Source organism: Meles meles, chromosome 1 (assembly GCF_922984935.1).
Source record: "Meles meles chromosome 1, mMelMel3.1 paternal haplotype, whole genome shotgun sequence".
In the NCBI taxonomy this organism is placed as follows: Eukaryota; Metazoa; Chordata; class Mammalia; order Carnivora; family Mustelidae; genus Meles; species Meles meles.
In genome coordinates this window covers 95,454,115-95,481,372 of record NC_060066.1, presented here as the reverse complement: position 1 = coordinate 95,481,372, position 27,258 = coordinate 95,454,115, and the positions used below count along the sequence as shown (strand labels likewise).

General features: G+C 37.4%; 1 protein-coding gene across 1 annotated transcript in view; it reads right to left on the bottom strand.

Moving 5' to 3' along the window:
* Positions 1 to 7,049: 7,049 nt before the first annotated feature.
* The window catches only part of BPNT2 (3'(2'), 5'-bisphosphate nucleotidase 2), a 35,638-nt gene continuing 15,429 nt past the window's right edge, over positions 7,050 to 27,258 (bottom strand). Inside the window, exons 2-5 of the mRNA XM_046004042.1 lie at positions 26,315 to 26,477; positions 25,155 to 25,250; positions 15,241 to 15,402; positions 7,050 to 13,083 (exon numbers count right to left, since the gene is read on the bottom strand). Of these exons, the coding sequence (XP_045859998.1) occupies positions 12,812 to 13,083; positions 15,241 to 15,402; positions 25,155 to 25,250; positions 26,315 to 26,477 (693 nt within the window). The 3' untranslated portion in view covers positions 7,050 to 12,811. The remainder of the gene's footprint in view (positions 13,084 to 15,240; positions 15,403 to 25,154; positions 25,251 to 26,314; positions 26,478 to 27,258) is intronic.

The following is a 27,258-nucleotide window of genomic DNA, read 5'->3' as shown; positions in this document are numbered from 1 at the left end:
TGTTGACCTTATTTGGAAATAAGGTCTTTACAGAGTAATTATTATGATGAAGTGGCAGGGTGGGCCCATAATCCAATATGGCTGGTGTCCTTATAAAAGGGAGAAATTCGGGCACACACAAGGAGAATGCCATGTGAAGATGAAGGTGGAGATTAGAGTGATGCTCTACAAGCCAAGGAATGCCAAAGATTGCCAGCAAACACCAGACACTAGGGAAGAGCTGAGGAACAGACCTCCCTTCACATCTCTTAGGAGGGACCAACCCCGCTGACACATTGATTTTGGACTTCTGGCCGCTAAAACCATGAGACAATACATTTTTATTGTTGAAGACACCCAGTCTATGGAACTTCGTCATGGCAACCCAAAGCAAACTAAGGCAAGTGTAATTTTTTTTCCCTATAACCAGAAGAGTCAGGGCAAAGACTCCAACTAATCAGGGCTGTGGGTTCAGGCTGGCATAAAACAACTGAGTTCATGGAACTGAACAAAATATTTATTTCTAAGGATAAGGAGTACCTCCCTGGAATTTTTACAATCTTAGAAATTGCTAACACAGAAGTCAAGAATATTAAATAAATTTATAACCAAGTTTTTTTAAATGCCTTTTTATTTTCCATTATAATATGAATTCTTAGGATGTAGGCCATTCTTTAAAAATCACTCTAAATGTTAGTGCTTTGAAAGACTGTTTTCTGGTTCCCTCTTACCCACTATGATTGTCTCTTATCAGAAATATCATCTCTGTTCCCACAGTGCTTCACCATGGACTCAAGTCCTCCCAAAGGAGGGCTGATGTTGACTCCAGGGCATTCCTGTCCTCATCTGTTAGCCATTTCACAAGGCTCTTTCATGCTTACTCTTGGCCTGTTGGATTAAGAATTATTAGATCAGACAAATCTGGAATATTTCATTTTTTTACAACCTCTATCTTTCTGAATACTTCATCTGAGTTCATCCACCATATTGAAAACCACAAAGGACTTAGGACTTAACATTCTCGTCTTTCCAGAATTAGTCCAACCCTTCATGCCAACACTAGGGATAAGCAAGAAAGATGGGGACTCTGGTCTCCAGGCACCCAGCATTCAACACACTCAAACCTGCCATGTTCGCTGTTTCCCATTTGCCTTCTGCCTTGTCCGCTGATCTCCACATGGGTTTCTACATGCCAGCAGAGGGCACAATCACTCAGACCAAGATAGTAGTGATGACTTTTTGCCTTGACTCCTGGAAATTTACAGAAGAAGGATCAGAGATCCTGAGAGGGAAATAAATTCTGACCATAAACACAAGGGTGCAGGCCAATCTGTGTATCTTCTGCCTCTCCCCAGCCCAAGACGACACAGAAGAGGGGCCAAGAAATTGGCCTTTAAGGCTTTAGGCATTGGAGGACACAGCCTGCTGCTGCAGAGCTGGGCTATCATTGAGACCTGGGCCTCCAATCAGGAAGGAAAAAGTGAGAAATCTGAGGGGACAACAATTGCAGCTGCTCTTCACAGATGGGCACTGGCTGAAGATGAGTAGAGTTCCTTCGTCTCATCCTCACAGATAAATCCTTGATTAGATTTTGGTTGCTACTGTTTCCTCTGTTACGCTTTCTTCCTTTTTTTTTTTTTCTTTTTTTTTTTTTTTAACAGACCTTGGCTTGTGCCTTGGACAGAGAGTTTAGGACGGGCAAGGGTATGTGTCCCAACCAAACCCACTACCATCCTTTCCAAGACTTCCCTGTGAAGTTAGTATAGAAGACTATTGCGTGCATGTGGGGACTGCTGGAATAATGTGGATCTGGGCTCACTGACAGCCATGTTCCCCATTTTGTGGAGCAAGACAGTCTATAGGACAGATTTATTTATTTACAGAGAGAGCACAAGCCGGGGAACAGCAGGCAGAGGGAGAGGGAGAAGCAGGCTCCCTTCTGAGCAGGGAGCCTAACGTGGAGTGGGACCCCAGGACCCTGGTATGACCTGAGCTAAAAGCAGACACTCAACCAACTGAGCCACTCAGGCACCTCAGTAAATCATTTTCTGCTTAGGTTAATTTGAGTTAAATTTTGTTTCTAGAGAACAAGAGAGTCCTGCCAAATGAATACAGCCTGGAACAGAAGGCTTCAGATCAGATCAGACAATCAAAAAAAGCCTGGGGGGTGGGGGGGGTGGGGGGTGTTGCCTGATGTGGGGAAGAGGGTAGTGTGCATCCTTCAGGGCTTGCATAACTGTTCGTTGATTGTTCCGCATTTTACCTCATTGCATCTCACAGCACCCTGTGGGTGGTACTGCTGCTATGCCCCTTCATGTCTGAGCACCTTGCTCAGGACGCTTACAGCTAAAGAGACACAAAGGGGTGTTCAAATGCAGGTGCTGCTGCACCAGAGTCCTGGCAGTGACTTGCCTACTCAATGCTCTCCTTGCTGGAGGTTCCCAACGCCTGTCTCTCACACTGCTTGATAACCCAACTGTCCATGGACCACAATTTTCACAGATCTACAGATCCACCCTGTCACTTTCTAGGGGTCCAGGGCTGCAGGTGACCTATCACTACTGGAAATTCAGCTCTTACTGTTAGTGCAGTATCATTTTGTTGTCTGACATACTTTACAATTTTAAATGTTTCCTTTTGTTGAGATATTTAATCCACTGAGGTTTCCAGGACCTTTGGCTTGCAGTCCAAAACAACCGTTTGACACACCGAGGAATGTTTTATCCCTTCTCCAGAGAATAAAAAAAGTGTATTCGAGCAAGATCGTTTTCCTCCCGCCCCATGACACTCCGCTGCTTACCTAATAACAGCTGCTTTAGGCAAAAATTACATCCACTTTTAAAAATATTTTCCATGACAATGTTCTCTTTGAAAAATTAGGCCTGGTCTTCTGCCAACTGGAGATTTGATGTAACCAAAGATCTTAATCCAGCTAGAGAACTAAATTCACTGAAAACAAAGAAAAACTTTCACAAATGGCTGTTTGCATTCCTACTATGAAATAAGATCTGACCCAGTACTTATCTGGGAAGAACTCCCACCAGAGCTGTGGAAATCTTGTTTCATGATCAGAAATCTTGTTTGGGAAAGAAACTACTCTGCTCTCTGTCCAACAATATGGACTCCTTTGTTTCCTCATGTTCTCATGTTAATCCCCAAAGCACGATTGGCTGTAAACAGCACCGGCTGGGAGGAAGGGATAGAAGTTCTAGAGAGTAAATGGAGACCATGTGAGGTGCTGAACTCCATCAGTGAATTCACTGTGAATCTTTTTTTGTTTGTTTCTTTTTTTTTTTTTTCCCTCCATGCTCTGAGTTTCAAACTGAACGAGACAAGTTAAAATTCTCAGAAATTGAAAAAAAAAAAAAAAGATATATAATCTCTGACATATCAGGTGGTACTTGGCATTCTCAGGGTCATCCCTCTTCTGGGAAAACTTGAACCCGACTTGAAGTACTTTGGAAACTCTAAAATGATATTCCTGGTAAGAGCCACCCAAAGGGGCACCTGAGTGGCTCGGTTGGCTAAGTGTCTGCCTTTGGCTTAGGTCATGATCCTGGGGTCTGGTGATAGAGCCCTGCTCAGCAGGGAGTCTGCTTCTCCCTCTTCCTCTACCCCTCCCCCCATTTTTATGCCCTGTCTCTCAAATAAATAAAATCTTAAAAAAAAAAAAAAGCCACTCAAGGGTTAAAAGAGTAGAAGAAAATAATCCTTGAAATTGTTAAAGAGCTGAGACATTTAAAAATGTTTCTGTGCTACTCTCAGATTTCAAGATATACTACAAAGCTATAGTAATCAAAAGAGTATGGTGCTGGCACAAAAACAGACCCATAGGTCAATGGAACAGAATAGAGAGCCCAGAAAGAAATCCACACCATATGGTCAATTAATCTACAACAAAGGAGACAAGAATATATACACAATGGGAAAAAACAGTCTCTTCAATGAAAGGTGCTGGGTAAACTAGACAGCCGCATGCAAAAGAATGAAAATGGACTACTTTCTTACACCATACACAAAAACAAACTCAGAATGGACAAAAGACCTAAATGTGAGACCTGAAACCATACAATTCCTAGAAGAAAACATACATAGTAATCTCTCAGACTGGCTTTAATAACATTTTTCTACATATGTCTCCTCAGGCAAGGGAAACAAAAGCCAAATAAACTATTCAGACTGCATGAACTAAAAAGTTTTGCACAAAGAAAGAAACCAACAAACAAAAGGCAACCTGCTGAATGGAGGAAGATATTTGCAAATGGCATATCCAGTAAGAGGTTAATATCCAAAATATATAATGACATTATATAACTCAATACCAAAAAAACCCCCAAATAATCTGATTAAAAATGGGCAGAAGACATGAACAGACATTTCTCTGAAGAAGACATCCAGTTGGCCAACAGACGCATGAAAAGATGCTCAGCATCACTTCTCATCAGGGAAATGCAAATCAAAATGACAATGAGATATCACCTCACACCTGTCAGAACAGCAAAATTAAAAGACCCAAGAAACAAGTATTGGCAAAGATGTGGAGAAAAAGGAACTCTTTTAGCACTGTTACTGGAATGAAAACTGGGGTAGCCATTGTGGAAAACGGTATGGAACTTCCTCAAAAAGTTAAAAATGGAACTACCGTAAGATCCAATAATTGCACGATTGGGTTTTTACCCCCAAAACACAAAAAACACTAATTCAGAGGGATACATGCACCACTATGTTTATAGCAGCATTATTTATAATACCCAAATTATGGAAGCAGCCCAAGTGTCCATCAATAGATGAATGAATAAAGAAGTGGTATATACTTTAAATGGAATATTATTCAGCTATAAAAAAGTATGAAATCTTGCCATGACATGGAGCTGGACAGTATAATGCTAAGCGAAATAAGTCAGTCAGAGAAAGACAAATACCATGTAATTTCACTCATATGTGGAATTTAAGAAAAGAAAAATGAACAAAGAAAAGACACCAACCCCAAAACAGACACTTAACTACAGAGATAGATGGTTACCAGAGGGGAGGTGGGTGGTGGATGGGTGAAATAGGTGATGGGGATTAAGGAGAGCACACGTGATGAGCACTGGGTGATGTATGGAAGTGCTGAATTCCTATATTGTACACCTGAAACTAATATAACACTGTGTGTTAACTATGCCAGAATTTAAAATTTAAAAAAAGGATCCTTCCAGCTCTAATGCTCAGTCTTTCTTTAAAAAAAAAAAATGGGCAGAGGAACTGAAAAAACATTACAAAGAAGACATACAGGTGGCCAACAGACACATGAAAAGCTGCTCAACATCACTAATGATCAAGGAAATGCATATCAAAACAATGAGATATCACTTTATACCTGTCAGAATGGTTAATATCAAAAGGACAAGAAGCAACAGCTGTTAATAAGAATATGGAGAAAAAGGAACCCTTATGCACTGTTGGTGGAAATGAAAATTGGTTCAACAATTGTGGGAAAAGGTGTGAAAATTCCTCAGATATTTAAAAATTGAAATACTGCAAGGGTACCTGGATGGCTCAGTGGGTTAAGTGTCTGCCTTCGGCTCAGGTCATGATCTCAGGGTTCTGGGATCATGTCCTGCATAGGGCTCTCTGCTTAGTGGGGAGTCTGCTTTTCCCTCTCACTCTCCTTTTGTGCTCTCATGTGCACTCTCTAATAAATAAAAATCTTAAAAAAAAATTTTTTTAATTATAAATATACGTAAGCCAGTAAGTCCACTACTTTGTACTTACCCCCCCACCCACCGCCAAAAAGAGCACACTAATTCAAAAAGACATATGAAGCCCTTTGTTTATTACAGGATTATTTACAATAGCCAAGATATGGAAGCAAACCAGTGTCCATTGATAGATGAAGGGATAAAGAAGATGTGGTATGTATACCATGGAATATTACTCAGCCTTAAAAAAAAGGATTGAGATCTTGCCATTTGTGACAACATGAATGGACCTAGAGTATATTATGCTAACAGAAGTAAGTCAGACAGCAAAAGACAAATACCATATGATTTTACTTATATGTGGAATCTAAAAAACAAATAAAAAAAAGCAGAAACAGACCCATCCCATAAATATAGAAGACAGATTGGTAATTACCAGAGGGAAGGGCGTGGGAGAATGGGCAAAATAAGGAAGATGAGTTGAAGGCACAGGCTTCCAGTTATGGGATGAATAAGTCACTAGGATAAAAGATACAGCATAGACAATGTAGTCACTGGTGATACTAGCACACGGTGACAGTAGACAGTACCTACCCTCTGGAGAGCATAACACAATGTATAGGGTTGTAAATCAGCATTGTGCACCTGAAACTAACATAACATTGTGTCAACTATACTTCAGATTAAAGTTTTTGTGCTTTCAAAATACTCAGATTTTGTAAAAAAATTTTAAAATAATGGTCTATATCCTAATTTTTTATTAGGATGTAGAATAGAATTCTTATTTATATTAACAAATAATATACATCTCCTCATGCAGAAGTCAAATATATGAAATAATCAAATTTATAACGTGGGGCTGATGACATCTTATTATCTGTAAGACTTGAAAACAAGCACCTTGGAGATCATTCTAATCACACTGTTTCTATTACTACCTTTCTATATATTTGTCCTTATCTTAGCTTCTTTTGCTCTTTTTCTAAACTCCCTCTATCTTAAACAAATCTAAGAATGCAAGATGTAATTTTGCTACGACGACGTTTGCCTTGTACACCCCTTCTCAAACAGATGCCTTTCCTATACATGGTGAGATAATCTCAGAAAATTAGGAGTTCAAAAGCAGATGCATTCATAGAAAGAGTAGCTCCAGGGGAGGTGAAGGGGGAATGGGGAGGGACTCAATGAGTCTGTGTTTGGGATGATGAACAGGTTCTTCAAAAGCATGGTGGTGACAGTTGTCCAACATTGTGAATGTATTTAATGCCACTGAATTGTGCACTTACAAATGGTTAAAATGGTAAACATACATATGCACATATGTATATGTTACTCTAGTTTTAAAAAAAAGAAGAGGTGGGAAAGGCAGATGCAGCACACCATCTCTTTCAGACATGACCAATTTATTCAGAAAATTCAAATTTCAGTTTGGCAAAGTATATCCAGGAGCAGAGAGTTTGGGACATTCATTTCATTGGAAGCAATCACATTTTCTAGAGCTAAATGTCCATGGGGTAGCATCTAAAGAAAGCAAAATTTTAAAAATAATTTAGTGTGCATGAGGTGATAATTATAAATATTGGCAGAGTCAACAATTTACCCAAAGCATGAAAAATGCTTATGCTAGTAGTACTCCTTTATTCAATTTAGTTCAACATACATTAAGCACCTAATTTATTCAAGACGCTGGGCTAGCTGCTGGGGTTGATGTGGAAATACAAAAATCACCAAGACACAATCCCTGTCCTTAAGAAATTTACAACAGCACATATAAAAATGAGTGCTACAGGTGAGGTACAAAATAACTGCTCTAAAAACACGGAGGAGAGTTAACTTCTCAGTAGAGATTAAAGTCAGGACCCCCTTAATTTGGTGCTGTGGGTGAGGCAGGATACAGCATGCCAAGAGAAGTCTGGTGCCCAAGCATGGCTTGGCACCATGACATGGACTAGCTCCTCCATAGCTTTAAATGTGTGACTAGGGCAGGAGTATTCAAAGGTATTTATTTTTAATTCCTCTTATCAATGTTAGCCCATTATAAGAAAAAGATCGACAGGAAGTGAAGTCTATTAAAAAAAACACAAAGTTTGAAGAGGCAGGGACATGAGCAGGAAACACCATTATGTGTAAACTCAACCCCATGCATATATATACATCCAGTAGCTTAAGTAACATCATTAAATGGGAGGAAAATCCATTGGGAGCACCACAATTCATCATGGCAGAACAAGCTCTCTCTAGTTAAGACTATAAGACTAGCTTTGGCTTCTGCCAGTGGAGGATGTATGGTACACGGAAATTGGAAGTCCATATTTTTAAACATGAATTAAAGTCCTTAAACATTACGTCTTCAACTCAACATAAATGATGAAGACAGTTTAGAAGAGATAATTTGCGGAAAGAGATTAAGTCTTTCTAGGCTAACTGATCTAATGATGGCTTGGCATGCTGTATTTCCTGTTTTAAAAAAATACAGGATGACCAAGTCTTTCCTGAATAATAACTATGTGTAGAACATACCTCAAGAGGAATTTTAACAGAACATACTACTAATCAAACATCACAGTTTCTGCTTTTGTAATTTATACAAATAACCTTAATTATAATACTTTAGGGAACACTTACAAACACAATATGTAATGTTGCTTTAATATTATGCATCAGCCTTAACTTCTACAAGTTTGGCTTATATTATTTTACCTAAACAAAAACCAAAAAACAAAAAACTACTACTTTTATAAATCTCATTTTCCCACAGAATTCACTATCCAACTTAAAAATAACTTTTAAAAACAGAAACCAATAGTAAACTGGAATGCTAATATCTGCCAGGCTTTGATTAAAAAAAAACAAAAACAAAACAAAAAAATCTTACATAAACAGCACCTCATAAAACCAAAACCTTCTTTTGAAATACAAAGTTCAATTCTTCTTTCCCTCTTAGTAACTGCTAATCAGAACCCCCATTTCCCCCCCCCCCTTCTATCCAGGAACTGTTCTGGTTTGTTAAGTCACATAACACACAGTATTTTTTAGCATTAATAAATTATTGATATGGTATCATGAATAGCTATTTTTTTAAAAACCAAAGCAACTCAGAGGACTAGTAGAACAAATACAACAGCACACTAAAATGATTTAAAAGAAAAAAAAATTTTAAATATACCTTATCCTGGTCTTGTATTAATTCAAATTAAAAACCAAAGAAGGATGAAGTATCATTTCGGACCTATATACATCAAGATGCCAGTTCTTATAAAAATGTACTTTAGTTGTAAATGCTAGGTTATGCAAAAATAAGTTTATATCAATTGTATTTAACTTTAATGAATTCCCCCAACTCTAATATTAAAAATGTTACAAGAACTTAAATTTTAATGGCAAAAAGTTATTTTCCCCATCTATTAAAAAAAGATTTTATTTTCCCTTATTAACATACAATGCCCTATTGTTAAGGCACAACTTTTTTTAGAATAAAAATGAAACCATAGACTAGGTTTATTTTATACAACAGTTACAAGACAGACTTTTTATAGGCATATACTGCAAATAATATAGCTCAAATTCAACCAAGATCAAAAATGAAAAATCAGTTTCTGTCTAGGACCAGTCAACACATAGCCAAGATAAATAGCTGAAGCTAGAATAACCCAAGTAGATTATATTTTTAACCTGCCAAAGGTTGTCTCCGTAAGGCCATTTTTATCAAAGGAGAGGCAAGCTGGATATTTTCTTGAGGAACAGGGAGTGGTGACACCCCAGCTTTCTTTACTTTTGCTTTGTTATCAGAGATAGTTGTCACCTTCAAAGCCCGAGTGAGATCCAATTTTTGAACATCTGAGACAAGGGCAGAGTTCCTGATTCCAGGGCTCAAGGCAGAGGTTTGCTCCGCATTCTCCCTCTGCTACCCTTCCCTGGAGCGTTCTTCCTTCCCACCCTCCTTAGCCACTTACCCTACTTCCTCTGACCCAATTTGCCCAATATTCAAGGGGAGCACCCAGCAAACAGAATCTGCACAATTGTTACTTAAAACACACGAACTAAAACACTTATTAGCTTCATCATATAGCCATAAACAATTCATCTGAATGCTGATTTAAAATCCAGAAAAATAATAAAATCCAGAAAAAATACAATTAGAGGAAAGAGTTTAATTGAATACCAAATATGACCCATCTTGTAGGCCCTCTGTAATCTCAACTGAAATAGGGACACAAGTATGAAAGCTAACAGAAAAAGGAGGTTTTCATTAGCAGGCTTATATACCTAATTCTTGTATCTTCTACATTTTCATTCTGTGAAGAAAGGATCTGAAGAAGTGCTTTGTAAAGACAAACACTAGATTAGACTCAATTGTGTAAATCTTTGTGGTTTTGAAGATGATTTTCCTTTACCTTTTGAGAATATCTTTGAGAAGTGATGGTCAACCAGAACTCTTGCCCACCTTCATCTCCCTAAGAACTTAACTCAGTTCTACCATAATATTTCAGCAGTCAATCTTGAAAGAAGCAGGTCTAAGAGAGAATTCAGGGGTTAAGTTTTGGGGGAGAGTACTGGTCCAGAAAGAGGGGCAGATATAGAAGAACATCAACAGGCTGCGGAGCCAGGGAATGAGGTAGAGACGAAGGGTAGAGCAAAGGGACAGCTAATAAATACTGAAGTTACTGATGCCACTACTTTTACTAAATGTGATGTGTAAAACTCAAGTTTAAGGGAACATTGTGCTCTAAATGAGGGCAAAGATAAAGGAAAGGGAAGACCAGGAGTTGGGGAGGGGAGGCTCGCTAAAAGTTCAACTCTAGTTATTTTGCTACATTTCAGAAGTAATTGTATTTATGTAATTCTGGGAAATAGTACATGCCTCACTTATTCATTTTTACCGGTATATTCTGGCATGATAATGTCTCACATCAATAAATATAAAAACTGTTCTTTGTACTTATATTAGTTCTGTAATGTACACTGTCTTTTAGAAACAAAAAAATTAAAAATGAATTTTCTATAAAACCACGTAAAAACCATTAGCAACTAGACTATACCCAACAAATTATAAAAATAATGGATTAATCTGTCAGCCAATATCTTAATTTTTGTACACAACACAAGCCCTTCACAAAGTCATTATCTACATGCAGATTAATGGAATTAAAATGAAAGCAATCATGCTTGCTAATATGATCTAGTTTCATTTCTATTAAATTACAAAGTTTCCATGTAATATTAAAAAAAAGAATCTCCAATTAAATGCCATTCCTTAACATGCCAGTCTTCTGCCCCATGTCTGACACATTACAATTAAATGCTTATACCATGGACTCTGGAAGTAGTATATGCCTCTGCCATCTCTCCTGAGAAAAAAATTTTGTTTCATTGAGAAGTAAAAAGATGAGGTCTCCAATATTCTATTCTGACTCCCCTAAGTCCTATTTAAATATCAAGTGTTCCAACTACCAAAATTTGTATGAATTTTCACGGAACCAAATCCTACCTATCGAGGCCCACTACACTTTCAGGTCTGTGACCAGTTGCTAGAGACTGGGTGGAAACATGTGCTTTGCACTAAATTCAGTTCCCTAAGGAGGAATGGAAGGACTCTGGAGTGTGTATAAAACTCAGGCCTAAAAACAAACAAACAAACAAAAAAAACAACTCAGGCCTAAAGTTGTATGCACATTCCACCAGAAGAGGATGTCCATTCTTTGGTCAATTTTACCTCCAAGATAGGAAAAGAAATGGAAAGTTGTTTTAAAGAAAGGAAAGAAAAAACAATGCGCAATCCCCTCCCCCTCTAATCAGTATATTATAAAAATACAAAGACATCAAAGTCACATGAAATAACGGTACTGTTTACACGAAGTTTCTAGATAACATACTAACAGAAATCCAACATCCCAATGAAAGTTCACAAAACAAGGATCTAATTACAGTGACACAGTGAATATGCCACCTTTCTTCCAGTCAGATTCTGCCTACTGAATTAAAAGAAAAATCAAAAAGTAACATTAACCTTTGTTATTTTAATCTGAACAAAAACGTTAAAATATCTTAAAAATTACTGCTTTGAGATTAGATCAGATCCATTTATTAATGGTGAAAGCAACCATAAATCATTCTTGGTAAGGATAGAACCTCTACATACAAACCTGGCAAAGTTTTTAAAAAGTACTAAAACTTTTGAAAATAACGAAAAGCTAGCTCAATTTGTGTAATATCAAATGACTCAACTAACAGAATAATTTATATTCTTATAATGCATAATTTATCCCTAAGAAGAAAATGTACCAAAATCCTAGTGCTAACCCTGAAACCTTAATCCAAACCTTACATGTTAAAGACGAAATGTTGGTTAGGAGGGAAAGGATGGGACCATGCAAAGTCCACAGAGTAAACAAAAATCAAGAGTAAGATGGCAGGAATGTTGGACCCATGGGTACAAATACACTTTCCTGTACCAAAACAAAAAAAACAAAACAAAAATACACACACAGAAACAACAATTACAACGCAATCATCATGTAGCTATATTCTCGACTAGCTGGTGAACCTATTATTAAAATTTCAAAGAAAAAAAACAATTTAAGTTTTTTCTTTAATCCATAAGAAATATTCAGTAACAACAGATAAATAGAGCATTTGTTGCATATTAATGAATGTGTGGCTTCTTGTGCTTTCTATCTGAATTAGGGGTAAAAACCCCCAATTACTTTATTTTCAATGAGATACAACTGTAAAGTAGTATTAAATCTATACAAAATCAATCCTTTCTTCAGCCCAATTCTGTATGAAAGTACTAACAAATAGTGAAGATTCATGATGTTGTGTGAAAATGGTGACTCATAACAATGTAGACTCAGCTATAGATTTTAATTCACAAATGTGTGTGTGTGTGTGTGCGCGCGCGCCTTGTGTAGGACAACCATACGAAAATAGTCTCAAAAATAAAGACAATACTTGAGACACGAAGCAACCCACTTTCCCTGATCTTGTATCCTATTACAGGGAAAGTAAGTCTCTGATGCTTCATAAATACTTAAAAAGTTCAGGATGGCCTTAACCATGCAGAGTCTCCACCGATGCGTTTGAAGCCCCCAGACATTTCAGGTTGACTGTTCAACTGAGGAAGAGTTGTGATCTGTGATTGCCTTTGCTTATTTATGTCCTGTCTTCTCTAGATCCGGGAGTTTTCTGACCAGAGCTTGGTGGTTCATTCTGATGCTAGCAAGAAGACCTCCTTCAATGCCGTCGGAACCAGTGTAACTGATTTCTTCACCACTCAGGGTAGTCATATGCCCCCCAAGGGCTTTTAAGATGGCATTGCCAGCACAAATATCCCATTTTTTGATATATGTCACATGGATATATAGATCAGCTTTTTCTTGACTTTTATCAGGCACATCCAAGAGTGCTAAAACTTTATAACCTAAAAGGTAAACAAAGAAATTTAGATTACAACACAAAAGATTTAAAAAGTAGCTTACTTTTTAAGAGTAATTGTGGGGGCACCTGGGTGGCTCAGTGGGTTAAAGCCTCTGCCTTCGGCTCAGGTCATGATCCCAGAGTCCTGGGATCGAGCCCCGCATCGGGCTCTCTGCTCAGCAGGGAACCTGCTTCCTCCTCTCTCTCTCTGCCTGCCTCTCTGCCTACTTGTAATCTCTGTCTGTCAAATAAATAAATAAAATCTTAAAAAAAAAAAAAAAGAGTAATTGTGAAAAATAACAGCACACAACAGGCAGGAGTTCTCTATACTATCTTTACAACTGTGAAATCTAAAATTATTTAAAAATAGTTTTGTTCTTTTTTCAAGAAAGTTAACAGTATGGACATTAAATCCAAATGAGCAAAAAATATATAATGCAAAGGACTTTACAAAGCTATTCTCAAGTGTAACCAAATACACATCTATAATCTTTTAAATTTACATCTACTTTGTGAATATTTTTACATTCATTGTGTATCATTTCCTATGGAATACTATACTGAAGCTAAATACCCAGGGATTTCATCTGAATTTCTAGGAACACTGGATTTGAAGGAAGACAAAGTAACACAATCTTAAGACTTTTATGTAATGAAGCAGAATTTTTTTTTTTGATGAGACAGAATTTTTTAAAAATAATTAAACAAAGAGAAGAAACCAGGTCTTGAATTTGGTTTATCCCATTCATACTGGGTATTCTGAACATTACCCCTCCTAACCAACATTAACAGAGGGCTTACAGGAAAATAATAAAGTCATACTAAGTAAGGTACATATATGTAATCACTAAATTAAAACTATTAGGCTTCAAAGTTAATAAGCATTACTCTTCCCTGTATTACTGTGGTGAAAAGGTTTTCAAACACACATTTCCGACTATAATTTGTTATTTATTTGAATTAAAACACTTCTGTCATATTAAACAGCACTCAAAACAAGGGCAGGCAAATGGCCCATGAGCCAAATCCAGGCCATGCACTATTTCTGTACAACCCTCAAGCTGTGAATGGTTTTCATATTTTTAAAGGGTGGTGACAAAACAAAAATCCAAGAATAGTAGGCAAGAGAGTCTACACGTGGCTCATAAAGCCTGAAATATTTACTCTCCGGCCTTTCAGAAAAAGTAAGCTGACCCCTGATCAGCAACAGGTAATAAAACAGAGCAGAACATACAGTAAGCAGAGTGGCTCATCCCCGACATACAAGCTGAGGAGTTCAAAGATGTTTGTTATAAGTGCCCAGGGTTTAGTCATCTTAGTAATACTTATGAGGATCCCTGGCATCTTGGGGCCATAGAGAGTATTGGACTGTGCTTCATCTTCCCTTCTCTCCCTGATAGTCCTACAGTTATCCTAACAGCACAATTACTTTGAAATTACATCATATATGGGGCACCTGGGTGGCTCAGTGGGTTAAAGGCTCTGCCTTCGGCTCAGGTCATGATCCCAGAGTCCTGGGATTGAGCCCCGCATCGGGCTCTCTGCTCAGCGGGGAGCCTGCTTCTCTTCCTCTCTCTCTCTGCCTCTCTGCTTACTTGTGATCTCTGTCAAATAAATAAATAAAAAATCTTAAAAAAAAAAAAAAAAAGAAATTACATCATATATAAAACCACTCTTGCTGGTACATCACTGACATGAAGGTGCTTTTGTAGTATTTGAGAAACAGCAGTCACTGTAGTGAGACTATTGGCCCTACTGTGAGGTGGTTTCATTCTTTCCTTTCCTTTTTTTTTTTTTTAAAGATTTTATTTATCTATTTCACAGTGTGAGAGAGAGAGAGAGAGCACATGTGCACAAGCAGGGGGAGCAGCAGACAGAGGGAGAGGGAGCAGCAGGCCCCCCTGCCAAGCAGGGAAACCAACATGGACGCTCACCCAAATGAGCCACCCACGCACAACTGTGAGGTCCTTTCTAACAAGAAGGCATGTGTGACTGAAATCTCACCCCAGAGATAACCAAGTAGGACACCATGCTTGTCTGCAAAGTACACTCTCCATTCTCACTTTTTTCCCAAGCGCAGGAAAATGAAATCTCTCTCCCGACATAAGCCTTAACCATGCTGGGACACTGTCCCCAGGCACTACAGGGGAGCTGAACATACCAGCACCACCAGCTGGGATAATGGTAGTCTGGTTTCCAAAAGTCTGAAGAGCAACCTGCTTGACCATTCCTGAATGTGAGCGTGACACTACGATCCTTGGGGTCTTCTCATTGTAGGAAGTGCGGGCTTTCACATTGGACCCACCGTCTACCATTGCCCAAGCTGAAAAGGAAATATAATATCCATTAATAGCACTGAAACTTTTTGAAATGGGAACTCAAAGTACCAAGAATTGACCAACAAAATACCCTTTTCCCCAGAATTACTTGTATGTTCTCCCCAAAAACAGAAATACTTTTTTCTGAGAATGAGCAATATTTAACATTTTTATACATTAAGATAGGCAAACATTAAGACAAAGCTAAAAAGGCCACGTAATCCTGCCCAACCAGAGATAATCATTACTAAAAACTTGGCTTAAGAACTCCCAGGCTCCACCTTCCAGTGAGGTGCTAAATTCTCACAGAGATAACACTGCATCAATTATCTCTGTACCTAATCTGGCTTCCTTTCCCTACCTTACACAACTTCGATCCCAAGGTACTCTTCCCTGAATATCCTGCATGCTAATCTCCATCCCAAAAGTCCGGTTCCTGGGGAACTCAACTATGACAACCTAGGACATAAACACAACTAGTTACCCTGAATAATTCAAAATTTAAAACGGTTTTTTCCTCCTCCTATTTTCTCCTCCTTACTATTTCTCCTCCTACTGTTTTCTCCTCCTATCTACTTCTGATGTATTTATGATTTCAATGATAAACATAAAACAGAGGTGAGTTAGATTTACACATCTGCTTTATCACGAGAATATAAAAAGAAAATGCTCTAGATCTCAAAATAAAATAGAAATTTCTAAGAAGGTGAGGAGACTCTAGAAATGGCCTGAAATATTTTTCTTCACTAACTACACCAAGCTATACAAGAAAATAAACTTACTCAGAATTATCCCAATTAGACTGTTGTTCTAGCAGTCACTCACTATGGGGTAAAACACAGTCCACCATGGCTAGCAATGAAAGCAGCTGCATTACCACTTACTCCTGGCTGCAGGAAAAAATAAGGAAAATGAATAGAGTGTCTGGGTTTCTGAGCTGCCCAAGGATGATGGCAGTCTTTTGGACTCCTCTCACACTTCTTTCTGAAAACCATACACTGCAACAAGAAGAGCAAATAATAACACCCTTAAATCAATAGCTAAAGAATAAGAAAGAGATGAAGAATAGTCATGAACACAAATTTATGAAAAAGAGGGAAGTAAATACTGAAGATCAGTAGCATGAGTGCCAGAGCTGAGCCCAGTGTGGGGAATACAGCAGGAGCTTCACAGAAGTGCCAAGAGGGTGGAGGCCTCTCAGTGGTGGTAGGACTCAGAGAACAGCCAGGATTTCTCCCCAGAAGAAAAAGGTCCCATCTAAAATGAGAACTACTGAAAGTAGGCCCGAGATATGGCAACAGAGCAGTTATAAGAGGAGGCCTGGAGAAGACACGGAGCCAAAGTGAAGTTCTCACAACAAACCAGATGACATACAACATCTTTCAGAAAGTGTCCCCATGAGAGACAATTGGAAGACAGCAAGCAGAAGAAAAAGAACGGGTTGAAGATAAGGACTTTACTAAAACAAGACAAGATCCAAAAAGACAGAAGAAAAGTGAAAACAAAAAAAGATGCCTGAAAATAAAGATAATGCCTTCCTCGCTCTAACAGAAAAGAAATTTCCTGAACTGAGAACCACCCAAACTCCTTTTCTGCCACCTTCCCATCTACTGCCGGTGGCCGGCCCAAATGTGAGTAAGAAATATGTACAACTGCAATGTCCACTGAGAAGTCTAAGAAGAAAACACAATGAATGAAGGTTAAAACATTTCAGGCTACTTGAAAATTTCTCTAAAGCACAGTAAAACTACCGCAACATTCGAAGACAATTAAAAATAAATAAGCAACAACAACAAAAAAAACACTATGGAACAAAAAAAAAACTCAGGAAAGATAGAAGATATGAAATGGGAACTCACATAATACAGGAAAGAAACTGCAAACAACAACAAAAAGACAAAATCACTTAAGACTTAGCACTAGATCAACGGGATACACAGAAAAGCAAAAGATTGGTTGAAAAGCACAGCAAGCAATGAGAAAAGCAAAAAATAAGTGAAACAAGCAAACAGATAAAGGGGACCAGAGAGAAGGTTAATAGATACAGAAGTCAGTAAGAGAAGAATCAATATACATGTATCAGGACTCTCTAAAAAATAAAAACAAAAATAATGAAACAGAACTAATCTTTAAAACTTTGATTCAAAAATGTTCCTGAAATAAAAGAGGACTTGAATAGCCACACCGGGAGACATAGTGTGTAGATATCTGCCCCGAATCCCAACTCTGAATCTGAGATGTATCACAGTCTATTATTAGACTTTCAAGACAAAGCTCTTTGGGGTTCCAGGCAAAAATACTGAGCTACTTACAAAGGAAAGAAAATCAGATTATCAGCTTTTCTGCCAATAAGCTTCAACATGCACCCACACAGATACTGTATCAGTCCAACAGTTTCTACCCAAGAAAAAAAGAGTGTATAGTGAGTGATACAGTGTCCTACTAAAATTCCAGTCAATGGAAACCTTCAGAATATGACCTCATTTGGATACAGGGTCTTTGCAGATGTAATTCAAGTTGAGGTCATATTGGATTAGAGTGGGCCCTAATGATTGGTGTCCTTATAAAAACAGATGACAGAGAAATATATACCAGGAGAATGTGAACTGGAGGTACGAACTGGAGTGGTATGTCTACAAACCAAGGCATATCAATAAACACCTGAAGATACCGGAAGTTGGAAGAGGCAAGGGAAGATTCTTTCCTTGAGCTTTCAGAGGGCGCACAACACTGCCAACAACATGCTATCAGACTTCTGGCCCTCAGAACTGTGAGAAAATAAATTTCTGCTGTTTTAAGCCCTCTAGTTTATGGTAATTTATTAGAATAGCCCAAGGACAGAGGGCTAAACCAAAGAGTCTATAAGTAGCTGAGAGTCTTTCAAGAATGAAGGCTACAGAAAAAGCCTTTAACATGTGAGAACTCACATTAATATGACCTGGATGAGCTAGCTCTCCTGAAGTAATCTACTAGAGGACAAGTTTTATCCAACCAAAAGATGACTGAAGATCTCTTAGCAAAAGTACTGTTGGTCAACACTGAATAAATTTAACTGTGGATTTAAGAGGACCCCAAAGATAGGAATACAGGTGGAAGAATAAAAGTGTGTCAATGTTATCTCACAGTTGACTCATGAGAGTCGAAGGATACCATTTAAATCAGAAGAGCTGAACAGCAGAAATACACATATCAAAAAAGATATGACTTACTAAAATGGGATGGTAGTCAAAGAGCCTAAAATAAATTGATTTCATTGTTGCTCATAGGGGAGAACCAACAGAGGAGACACCTAAGGCAAAGGACCATATAATGGCATTTAAACAAAAAGGCATACATAAGTAGTTAGTAAAAGTGGGCAAGGAAAAGAACAGATTTAACTTAAAAAACAGTATCTGTAGTTTGAATAGCAGTGAATATACAAAAATCCATGAGACTTTAAGGATATCAAAAAAAACCCAAAAAACAAAAAACACACACAAAAAAAACAAAGGCAAAGTCTGCTCTTCATTGAAAAAATAACATTTGTTCCCCATGGAGGTAGTTTTTACCCTAAGTCCTTACTTTGAAATTGGTGAAGAAAAAAAGTTAAACATGTATTTTGTCTTTCTAACAGGAACTACCTTTCAGGATACAAAAGTAACTCCAGTTGATGGAAGAAATTTCTCAGTAGAATTCCAGCTCATGTATGTAGAAAATACAACAGAATTAGAAAATCCCATTTCACGTCTTTAATAGATCTTAAAATTATTCTGTGAAATGATGAATAGAATCTTGATTTCAAATGGTGCCAAAATATTTCTCCAGACTACCTGCTGGTAGCAAGGGAATCACAATAATTTAAAACAGAAATATGGGGGCGCCTGGGTGGCTCGGTGGGTTAAGCCTCTGCCTTCGGCTCAGGTCATGATCTCAGGGTCTTGGGATCGAGCCCCGCATCGGGCTTTCTGTGCAGCAGGGGAGCCTCCTTCCTCCTCTCTCTCTCTCTGCCTACTTGTGATCTCTGTCTAATAAATAAATAAAATCTTTAAAAATAAATAAATAAAAATAAAAATAAAACAGAAACCTGGTCAAGACCACTTGAACCATCTTACAGCATCACTAATAATGAGACTAGATATTTATGTCATACAAAATGATGCAGCAGGAAATACATGAAGATCTACAATGTATTCTTGACAAAAATCAACCTTAATCCAATCAAGACTTCAGATCTAATTTGCATTTTATAAGAAAAAGAAGATGAAAAGTAAGTAAGTTAAATGACACTCTGAGGAAATAATCAGAAGAGTCCAAAAAGCAGGACATTATGTAACAACTAACTTGATCTCAACGTGTCAATGTCATGGGGAAGAACAGGACTGGAGGTTGTTCTAGATTAAGAGAACTTAACAAAACCACCAAAAAAATGCACGTTACTTGACTAGATCTTGGTTTGAAATAACCAGTTGTAAAATCCACTTTAGAAACAACTGGAGGTAATGGGAATATGGGATCAATTAGGGAATGCACGTTAATTATATTATTATATTCATAATAGTACAAAAATAGTATTACATTAATAGTATATTAAGAGATGCATAGTGACATATATAGGCATAAAATGTCACAATCCTTGTAATTTTCTTTTAAGCACATTAAAAAAAAGCAAATATAAAGAGCATACGAAAATTCTGTACAATTTTATGTTTGTTTGAAATTATCCACAAAGAAGTTAAAAAATGAAAAAGAGGAGAAAGCAAAACAAAAAAAACTCTCAATTCTTTTTAGAAATGATCAGTAAAAACATGGTTTTATTAAGAAATGAATTTACAGTGCTGCATCTCTAGAGGTCAGTATTGTGTAAGAGAATAAAGACAGCCTATCTTAGTACCAGAATAATCTTAGATAAGAATTAGTAATTTAATATTTTAAAAATGTATTCCATGTTACAGAATTTCAGTAAATTCTGTCCTAACACATACATGGACAAATTATTTTAAGAACTTTTAAAAAAATTCAGTAGGTGCTTAAATAAATGATTGATGATGATGACAAGGTAATCATGAAAAAGTAAAATAGCAGCTAACAATGCTTTTACTCTATCTGAGGATATGCTAAAAAAAAAGTTGAGTGTGAAATAAAAAGTGACTGGTACTTTGCTACATATTTTAGACATTTAACTTAGCTACAAATTTCCACTGCATGGATATACTATTACATTCACATATTTATATATTACTTTGCTAAAATACTATTTTAATAATATAGTATATTAAGTACCTGTTGCTTCTTAGGATTTCGAACTCAGTGAACTACTCCTAATTAAGTCTGGTAAGTATTTTGATCAGTTTTGCTCTACCTGCTGCCAACAATACTGTCTAGCTCCCATTTTAGTCAAGTGTAGCTAAATTCTGGTTAGCATATAATACTGGATAGTTGGTATTCTGCCAACATCAATATACAGTCTGGATCTGAAAATAACAGTCCAAAAAGAGAACACAAGCCAAACACACCTTCGATCCAGGAACAGAAGGTCACCCCACACCTAATTAAGGACTTATTGATTCTTCTGGATTGTTTGCTGACTAGCAAGTGCCTTTGTTCCAGCATACTGGACAACTTAGCAGCATCACAGAAGAACAGGGCATTTTCTTATAACTTACAAAAACCATTTTGAAACACAAGCTGTTCCTAAGTTAGAAACTTTGGCCTTTTTTTATTTTAGAGGGGTAAGACTCTAGGGGGAGAGGATACATCATCTTATGGAATAAAATTTTTTTTTAAATGGGCATTTTTTATGATCCTTATTCTCCCACCCCTAAAATGAACAGATGTGGACATTAGGACCCAAAGAATGTGAATCTCTTCGCCTATCCAGTATCAACTTCCTCTTCATTCCCTTTACTACGATTCTAATTCTCTCTGGTATAGCAGGCTGTTTGCAGCTAATGGGGCCATGTGATATTTGGCTAATGAGATGGAGCAGAGGGCTTAAAGTTACTCTTTCCTAATACAAAGAATATCTGGGATAGATCTTTTGTCCCTCTTCTTTCCCCTTTCTTCCAGCCTGGAAGAAAACCATGGAAACTGGAAGCACCCATCTTTGTAAGCAAGTGAACAAAAAGCTACCTTCTAAGAGAAAAAGCAAAAAGAGGATTCAGGTGCTTAACAGTATCCTAAACTGAACCTTACTGCCATTTGCCCATCTTACTACATGAGAAAAATAAAACCTACTTATCTGTATACAGATAAATGCAACCGAAACTGATATAGATAGGCAATGAGGAACACTATCAAAAAATGAGTCAACTATACTTCAATTTAGAAAGAAAGAAAGGAAGGAAGGAAGGAAAGAAAAGGAAAGAAAAAAAAGAGGACTTCAAAGACTTAACCTTTACATGCCTGTTTTTCTTTCTTTAAATGAAAGTCACTATAATTCCTCTTTTATATGCTTTCCAGAGTGATTTTGAGGCTGAAATGAATTTATGTCAATACACTTCATAAACTGTGAAAATACTAAACAAATGTGAGATATTAATAAGGAGTAGTTAGCTCTTGCTATAACATTAGGAACTATGTGGCTTTCATAAGAACTTTGCTGAGCCCCTTTTCCCACCTATAAAAAACCAAAAATAACAACACTTATCTTTGTCTCACAGAGTTATCACAAGGTTCAAATGAGATAATTTAGTTTATTGCAAACAGTTAACCGCTATACAAATGTTAGGAATTGTTGAGTTATTATGAAAGTGGTGTGATATATTGAATTGTACAAAATTCCTAAGGTTGCTTCCTCCTCTAATTTAGCTGGATGACCTTGAGGAATGTATCAAACTTCTAAGTCTCATTTTCTCATCTGTGAGCGGTAGTATTAGTAAGTGTACCCCTCTCTCATGTGTTATACTAAGTGTAGCAATACTGCTAAATTAAGTTATGCTCCAAGATTCACTTGCTCTGTTCTCCCTAAGTGACAGAACCCTTAAACTGGATGCTTGGATGGCCACTGAAAAAAACAGACCATTATTTCTTAACCTCCCCTACGGCTGGGTTCAAGCTACATTTTGGTCGATGGGATATGAGCTGAAGTGATGCATGCAACTTATAGGACAAACCCTTAGCAGAAAATGTCCACGTCTCCCCTTTGATCCTCTTCACTGGTGAAATGTGGATAAACCAGAGAGCCATCCTCAGTCAAGCAGAAGGGGGCACCAAAATTTAGCAAGGCAAAGCAACAAAAGAGAATAGCCTGAATGCCTGATCTGTTTGCACATGGAGTGTTAGAGAAGAGAGAAATCAACTATTTTGTTCAAACTCTGTTATTCTGGTGCAGTGTATTACAACAGCCTAAATTAGTAGCCTAACCTGTAGCCTCACTTATGCAGTAAGGATTAAAGGAAACATGTGAAAGCAACCCACAAACCATAAAACAATTACATAATTAATTTTAAGGCACACTGTTGCAATAAGGACATAAATTCTTTACAGCTCATCAAATTGTTAACTGTAAAACCTATATGAATTATGAAAAGAAGATATAAAGTCAGATTAACACAAAACAGATTTGGTCTATGTTCAGCCAATCTCAGAGGAGCTGGAATCTGCCATACAAAGTATTCCCCAAAGCAAGTAAGTTTTAAGAGCAGTCAAAAATTAACCTTGTCTCCATTTCTGTCCACTTGACAGCCAGCCTTTTTATGCAGTGTCAGCCACACACTGAGGCACAGTGAGAAGGGTGGAGTAAACAACAGAGCTAGCTGTATGGATGCTGGGTGTATTTTTTTCCTAGGGCTGTCATGACAAACTACCATAAACACGGTGGCTTAGAAGAAGAGAAATTTACTTTCTCAGTCTTGGAAGCTCACACATTTCACAGTTCATGAAATGTACTGGCAATCCAAAACCCAGATATTGGGACTGGTAGGGTTTATTACTTCTGGACACTCTGAGGGAGAATTTATTTCATGCCTCTCTTCTAGCTTCCAGCAGCTGCCAGCAATCTTTGGTGTTCCTTGGCTTACATGCATCACTCTAATCTGTGCCTCTACCATCCTATTCTATCCCCCATGTCTCAGTAATCCTGGCTTCTTGTAACGACACTCTCATTGATTTAAGGACCTACCCTAATCCAGGATGATCTTATCCTGATAACTTACCTTAATCACATCTGTAAAGACCTGACTTTCAAATAAGGTTACATTCTGAAGTTTTGACTGTTACGGTTTATCGTCCCCCAAAAGATATACTGAAGTCCTAAGAGCCAGCATAGCAGAATCAGACCTTATTTGCAAACAGGGTTATTGCAGATGTAATCAGCTAAATGAGGCCATGGCAGAGTAGGGTGGGCTTTTCATCCAGTGTGACTGGCGTCTTCATAAGAAGTAACCCAGAGACATAGGCAGAATGCCATGAGGTGTTGAAGGCAAAGAATAGAGTGATGTGTTCACAAGCCAAGGAACACAACAGACTGCTGTGAAACTATTAGAAACTAAGAGAGAAACATGGAAGAATTCTCCCTTATAGGTTTCAAAGAGAGCATGTCTCTGCCAACACCTTAAGGTCTTCAAGCCTCCCAAATTCTGTTAGACTACATATCTATTGTTTAAAGACACGCAGTTTGTAGGTTTTTTTTTCTTTTTGTTTTTGTGGCAACCCTAGGAAACTAATACAGGGGTGAACATGAATTTGAGGGGGGAATTATTCAACCCAAAACACCTTGCCATTAGGGTCTTTTTCAACACAGGCAATGGCAAAATGGATACTGTCACCATCAAGAACTTCATTGCTTTAAAGAACAGTGGAGCTAAAAGGCAATAATGCTTGCCCTGTGTTCTTGATGGGAATGACAATTAAAACTATGATGAGTCCCTTCAGGCTGTCAGTGATATTGCTTAACACCACTAATTCTTTCCCTTGACTTCTCTACACAGACAACTCATGGCATCATTCTGGACTTGCAACCACAAGCCGCACACTATCACTGCTATTCAGAAGACCATGGCTAGCCTCTCCAGCAAACTACAGCATAATGGTTGAGCTGATACCAAAATGTCATGCCAGTATTCACTAGCACTGGAAAGGCTTTGGGTAAGGTCATCCTGAGCTGCAGGGGAAGCTCTTTGACATGGTATTCTATACTCCCAACTCCCAACATGACGATCAAAGATCTCACCTGCCATCTGTACAAAGCTAACAAACATGATTACATCAAGAAGGTGGGGTAGGCAAGGGTCAAATGAACTCTGAAACTCTGAACTAAGAAAAAGTGTCCAGGGCTATAGTAGGATTAGCCTGATCAGTAAGACTTCCACTGTTAACACCATCTAATTTTGATGCTGAGGCTGCCAAGTTGCCATTCCCCTTAACCACCACAATATCAAGCTCATTTTCTAATGTGACAACAGATTTGGCTAAGGTCCCTGATGGTGGATCTCAGAACCCACATGGAATGAATGTGTTAAGAGCCCTGGACCATCCTCTACAACAGCACAAGAGAAAGAATTCAGCTGCTGGGAAGTCTGTGCCCAGCTATACTCCTTAACACTGACTATCTCTCATTGTCAGTTTCTATCCTCTAAAGAAGTTTAGAAAGCTCTGCTTCATCGTGTATTATCATTACCAATGACAAAATCCTCACTGTATCCAACAAAAGGGTGAGGTACAGTAGGGGACTGACTTTAATAATTGCTGAGCTACCGCTGAGATTCTGATAGGGTGGTTAAGTATTACAGATGTATGACTTAATAAGATTAACTCTGGAAAGCTCTAGTGCATTTCTTACCTGTATATTCAGAAAATGGTTTATGTATCACTCCTAGTACAGGTTTACCATTCACAGCCACACATACCATAGTGGTGACATACTTTCGAAGATCCTCTGTGAAGAAAAAGAAAACAAAAAAAAAAAAGTAACAAAAATTATTAAAATAATTCAAAATTTTAGTTTTAAATTTGAAAATCAACTCAAATACTTAATTAGTCTCTGTACAAGGAATGAACTCACTAAATATCATCACTATTATATGATCAGGCCAATTTTGGTTTAGGAAACATTTTTATTAAAAAATCCCCTCAACATTCCCCATTTCCATTACCTATTTCTACAAAATATTTTCTAGTATCAGTTACACCTTGTATATCTTCCTCCTGTTCTCCAAAAAGCTACCTACTGAGTGTCTATTATGGTCAAGTTCAGTACCTAATGATTAGAATACAAAGATGAAAAAGAAGGCCCCACACTCTGAACTTACCATCTAGAAGGAGGGCACATAGATAAGCAATTAATTTTACCATATACACCAACAGAACAGAGAAAAAATAGGAATTGGGTATCTCCAGGTGAGAAACAAGGCATGAGAGGACCTATGGAAATGAAATCTAAGCTATGACTAGGTTAAAAAAAAAAAGAAAGAAAAGAAAAGAAAATGGAAATGAGGTGAGTAATTCTCTCTTTTGCTACTTAATTACCCTGGGTGCCTAGTATTCTGAATTCCAAAGATAGATGCATATGCAATAAAACCTAAATTCCCCAAATCACAAGTAAATATTGTATTCTGGCTATATAAGTAAATATCTGAACTCACACCTCAATATATACTTTAATAAACAAACACTTTAATAAACAGGTGTCCAATAGGAACCATTTTTTTTGTGACTGCTAAAAATGTCCCTTCACTGAAGGATCAGTGATACAGTGAATCACTACCACCAACAGGAGTATGCCACAATATATTGGTTTTGGGGTCGGGGGGAAACATTGAGAATAACTGATCCAGTCCAAAGGTTTCATATTACACTGCATTAATCCTTAAAATCTAACTGGAAAAGTTGTGTAAAATCAGTAAAGTATTTACCACCAAGTATATATTACCTGCCTTTGTTCTGGTTTTCCAATATATAATGGCAATCTAAAGTCTGAGATCAATCTTAATGTAGAGTCACCTGTATATTCCTGTGTAGCATCAAGTGGATCGATCCAGACAGTAACACTCTCTGCTGGTACCTCTTTAGGGGTGGCTATTTCCTTCAGGATGTCCTCAGGAATCTTACGATCCCATAAGATAACCTCCTGATCAGCTGCATCCACATGTTCCTCAGTATTTATCTACACCAAAAACAGAAGACAGATGAAAAATTTAGAAACAAAAAAACGCCACCTGAGAAAATATAAGACAGAAAAACATTTCAGACCAAATCACACAAACTGAAAGTAGGTAAAACAGTATTTTTACTTTGAAGCATTTCACTGTAAAATGGAAATATATTATATAAAAGAAATTCCAGCAACATCCTGTCTTCAGATACTTTCTAATCTAATATTTAAGCTGTTTATTGCCTAAGATAGAGAATCCAAATACAGAGAAATATAAAGAAACTAAGAAACAAACTATTTAAAGCTTAATGATATTTACAAAAAAAACAGTAGATCTAAAGTGTAAAAATAGACTGACAATATTATGGAACACTGAACACGATCAACTATAAGAGGAAGAGAAAAGTGACAATGGACTTAAAAGAAATATGCCTTAAAACAGAGAAATGATGAATACTAAGAGACACAATGTCCTAGAAAAGTAATCATCTAAAATATACCTTTGATCAAAAGAAAAAAAGAAACATGGAAATAATAAAATAGATCATAAGTTAGTATATTATAAAATGTAAACAAAGCTAAGCTGGGTAATCCAAAAGGACAAAAACAGTAAATCCCAGAAACATCAAGCCACTTAAATAAAAAAATATTTTTAATACGGTGTACAATAAGCATCCAATCCATCCATTTACTTATTTCTTCACTGATTCTGCAAATGTTTACTGATTGCCTACTACATGCTGTAGTAGGGCCTGATGTATAAAAGTGATCGGTTTGAGACAAAAATCTCTGC